This window comes from Notolabrus celidotus, unplaced genomic scaffold (genome assembly GCF_009762535.1).
Source record: "Notolabrus celidotus isolate fNotCel1 unplaced genomic scaffold, fNotCel1.pri scaffold_626_arrow_ctg1, whole genome shotgun sequence".
NCBI lineage: Eukaryota > Metazoa > Chordata > Actinopteri > Labriformes > Labridae > Notolabrus > Notolabrus celidotus.
In genome coordinates, this window is record NW_023260422.1 from 1 (window position 1) to 3895 (window position 3895).

Below are 3895 nucleotides of genomic sequence, written 5' to 3' on the forward strand. Positions count from 1 at the left end.
CAAAATCTTTAAGGCAACAAGAGTTACATCTGAAATATTATAACTATACAACCACTTTTATGTCTCAATATTTACATTTTTCTGCTTTTCTGCTGTCATTGAACAGTTCTAGTAAATAACATGGTAGTGAATAATCGAGAATAATGATTCCAGTCTCAGTTTCACTGTAAATAGAAAGTTAAAGAGGCTGCAAGTTTCACCTGCAGTTGTCCGGCATGTAGAGACATCATCAGCCAAAATGTCCGGTGGTAAAAATACCAAATATAAAGAACCATACTGTTCATAATGTAAGCTGAGGGTTTCCCTTTAAACTGCGTGTGAAAAAAGTGGACTAGTCTTATATTTGGAGTCTACACTTTCACACACCAACATTCGTTCATGACCGTGCCGTGAAGCAGCTGATTTTTTTTGAGTGTTACCTGAACGCCACACGTCACGTTCACTGACTGACAGCGGCACTGAGAAAACAGTCGGACCTGAACGCTCAGAAACATCAGGAGAACGCTTCAACACTGATGACGGACGTGTGAAGATTTGTATAACCACAGGTCTTACTTTGACACGTTCACAGAAGGTTATGATGCTTTATGAAGAGTTTAAAGGTGACATCATGCAGAATGGACTTTTTAATGGTCCTCTCCCTGAAATCTGTGTCCCTGTCTACAAACCCCCTGAAAAGTCAAAGACTCCATTCTGCCCCTGTTCTGATTTCTCCACCTTTCTGTAAATGTGTGCTGAAACCAGCCGTTTCAGTTTTCAGTGTTTTTCATACGTCACAACGCCATCCGGTCTGTAACAGGAAGTCAGAGCTCGGAGCTTGTTCAGCCCATAGACTGTATAAAATACAACTCAACCCCTCCTCCGTTTTCATTCCCTGCACACATGTGTGCTAACAAGGAGCTTAGGAGGGAGGCATGCTAGTTGTAGGCTGTCTTAATAAACACAAAGGTCGCTTTGACTCCCCACGTCTGCAGATTTGAAGATCTAGTGGAGGATTTTTAGTTTTCATGGATAAGTGCTAGCGCTAGTTAGCATAGCCACATAGCTACATGTTGGTAGCTGTGTACCAAGACACACGTCGACATGCTGACAAATAAAACAACAAGAAACACTAAATCTGTGACCAATGGTTCAGAAAGGTCCTGCTGCAGGCGCCTCTCCGTCAGGATCAGATTCTGGATCAGATTCAGAGGGTTGAAGTAACGCGGGTCTGTGAGCAGCCGTGTATATTCAGCCAACATGTAAACATTAGATCAACGTGCTGGACAGCCGAGGCCACACCCACTTCCTGAGGGGGCGTGGTCAGAGAGAAAACAGCCTGTTCTGAGCAGGGCTGAAGAAGAGGGGTTTTCAGGCAGACCAAAATCTGATTTCAAAGTGTTTTTATGAGCATAAACTTTAAAGACATGTTTTGGGGACCTCTTAGACCAATATATGTTGATGAAAAAGAGCAGAATATGTCACCTTTAATCAAGTGTAGCCTCCCAGCATGATGAGATATGAATATCAAAACATACTCGGTGATGGTCACCTTCCAAAACACTTAAAGGGGACTGATAGCGTGCACGTGGATTACTCCCTTCAGCAGTGTGCAGAGGATGTTACCAAACATTCACCCGTTACTGACACGCAGAGTTTGGTGCAGAGGCGCACGGAGGACACCGGACAGACACGGCAGGTCACGCCTGTTGGCCCCCGGACCAGAGGAGGCTCAGGTTAGAGGGACAGTATGGGGCTCTCAAACTTCAGTGCTTATTAGATGATGAAGCGCTCTATAATGTCCATGTGGATGTAAACCAGATTATTCAAACTGCACTTTAAGAAAAGAAAGTCCAGGCCTGCTGATCCGTTACACTACAATACAGTCTCTCTCTCTCTCTCCCCCTCTTTCTCCATGCAGCAGGTCGGCATCGACACGCTGTCCCCCGGTGCTTCATCATATTATTTATTCATTGATTCATTTCAAGTGTTAGTGTTTTTAGTGTTGTATTGCTGGTAAATGTAAGTTATTAAGCAGATCGGGCTTTCAGAGCGGATGTCCGACAGTTATTGTTTATGGCTGGAATTCTGGAATATCACCAACATAAGAAAAGTCTACCGTGAACTCTGGAATGAACATAGTAGATTACTTGTAATGTATTGATCAAACCTTCCCAAAATAAAAACAACTGGATGCAGATTTGTTGTAAGTTAAACTTCACCCATAAGGTCAGTCCACGAGAACAGGAAAAGATCTGTCAAATATATAATTAATGAAATGGAGATGTGATCAATCCTGTTCGGTGCATCCTAAGTCAAAGAAATCTCAATTTAGCATCAAGCTAATATGTTGGAAACACGTCTAAGACAAAGCTCCCCCTTTACACTTGTGTTTGTTGAGACTTGCAAGCTGAGTGAATCTTTTATCGCACACACTGCAACCGAACGGTTTCTCTCCGGTGTGCACGACCGAGTGACGATTCAGAGTCGTGCTCTGCGCAAATCTTTTCCCACAAATCTCACAGCTGAAGGGTTTCTCCCCCGTGTGGACGATCATGTGACGGTTCAAGGTGTCGTGCTGTCCGAATCCTTTCCCACAGAACGGACAGCTGAAGGGTTTCTCCCCCGTGTGGGTCCTCATGTGTTTCTTCATATTATTCCTTGCAAAGTTTTTCCCACATATGGAACAACTGAAGGGTTTCTCCCCCGTGTGGACGATGGAGTGTCGCTTCAGGTTATCGTGTTGTCCGAATCCTTTCCCGCATATGGAACAGCTGAACGGTTTCTCCCCTGTGTGGGTTCTCATGTGTTTCCTCATGTTGTTATGTGCGAATCTTTTCCCACACACGGAGCAGCTGAACGGTTTCTCCCCTGTGTGAGTCCGCATGTGAATGTCTAAGTCGGCTTTGCGCAGGAAGCGTGCGGCACAAACCGAACAACTGAAGAGTTTCTCTCCCGTGTGAACCTGTTGGTGTGAATCCAAATGTGACTTCTGTGTGAAACTTCGAGCACAGACGGAGCAGCTGAAGGGTTTCTCTCCGGTGTGGGTCCTCATGTGAATCGAAAGCTCTCCTTTCCTTGGGAAACATTTTTTACAAACGGAGCAGCTGAACGGTTTCTCTTTGGTCTGGATTTCTTTGTGTTTCTGCAGATCTTCCTTTAGGTCAGAGCCTGACGCACAAGCAGAGGAGCTGTCTTTATCCCTCAGACCCGGCTGGGGTTCTCTGGCCTCCTCCCAGTCACAGCTGTTATCAGTCTCAGACTCAGAGTGTAAACGACTTTCTACGTTAGTGTTCTGTTCTGTTTTCAAACCCTCTGTGTCTCTGTCCTCTTCTTCATTTTCATGAAGCTGTGAGGACTCAGGTTCCTCCTCCTCCTCATCATCTTCACTCTTCAGGACAGGAGTGAATGTGAACTTGATGATATCCTCCTCCTCCAGGGTTTGAAGTTGCTCTCCGTCCTGACTGACCCACCGTTCCTCCTCTTCCTCTTTAACCTGCGGCTCAGGTGGGTCCTCCATCTTTACTCACCAACAGCTGCTGGACGTCTGCAGGGAACAACATAATACATCATCATTGATTTAAAGTCATGGGTAGGGATCTGAGACTGTTCCTTATAACAGTCATTAAGGGTGTCCTTTAACAGTCCTTATAACAGTCAGTAAGGGGGTCCTTTAACAGACCTTATTACAGTCATTAAGGGTGTCCTTTAACAGACCTTATAACAGTCATTAAGGGTGTCCTTTAACAGACCTTATAACAGTCAGTAAGGGTGTCCTTTAACAGACCTTATAACAGTCAGTAAGGGTGTCCTTTAACAGACCTTATAACAGTCATTAAGGGTGTCCTTTAACAGACCTTATAACAGTCAGTAAGGGTGTCCTTTAACAGTCCTTATAACAGTCATTAAGGGTGTC

The 3895-nt window shown here is 44.7% G+C and overlaps 1 protein-coding gene across 1 annotated transcript; it reads right to left on the minus strand.

Moving 5' to 3' along the window:
- Window positions 1-6: 6 nt before the first annotated feature.
- LOC117809931 (gastrula zinc finger protein XlCGF17.1-like) lies at window positions 7-3524 on the minus strand. The gene has a single exon (XM_034679438.1). It carries the CDS (start codon window positions 3497-3499, stop codon window positions 2342-2344), a length of 1158 nt encoding a protein of 385 aa, XP_034535329.1. The 5' UTR covers window positions 3500-3524; the 3' UTR covers window positions 7-2341.
- Between the last annotated feature and the right edge of the window lie 371 nt (window positions 3525-3895).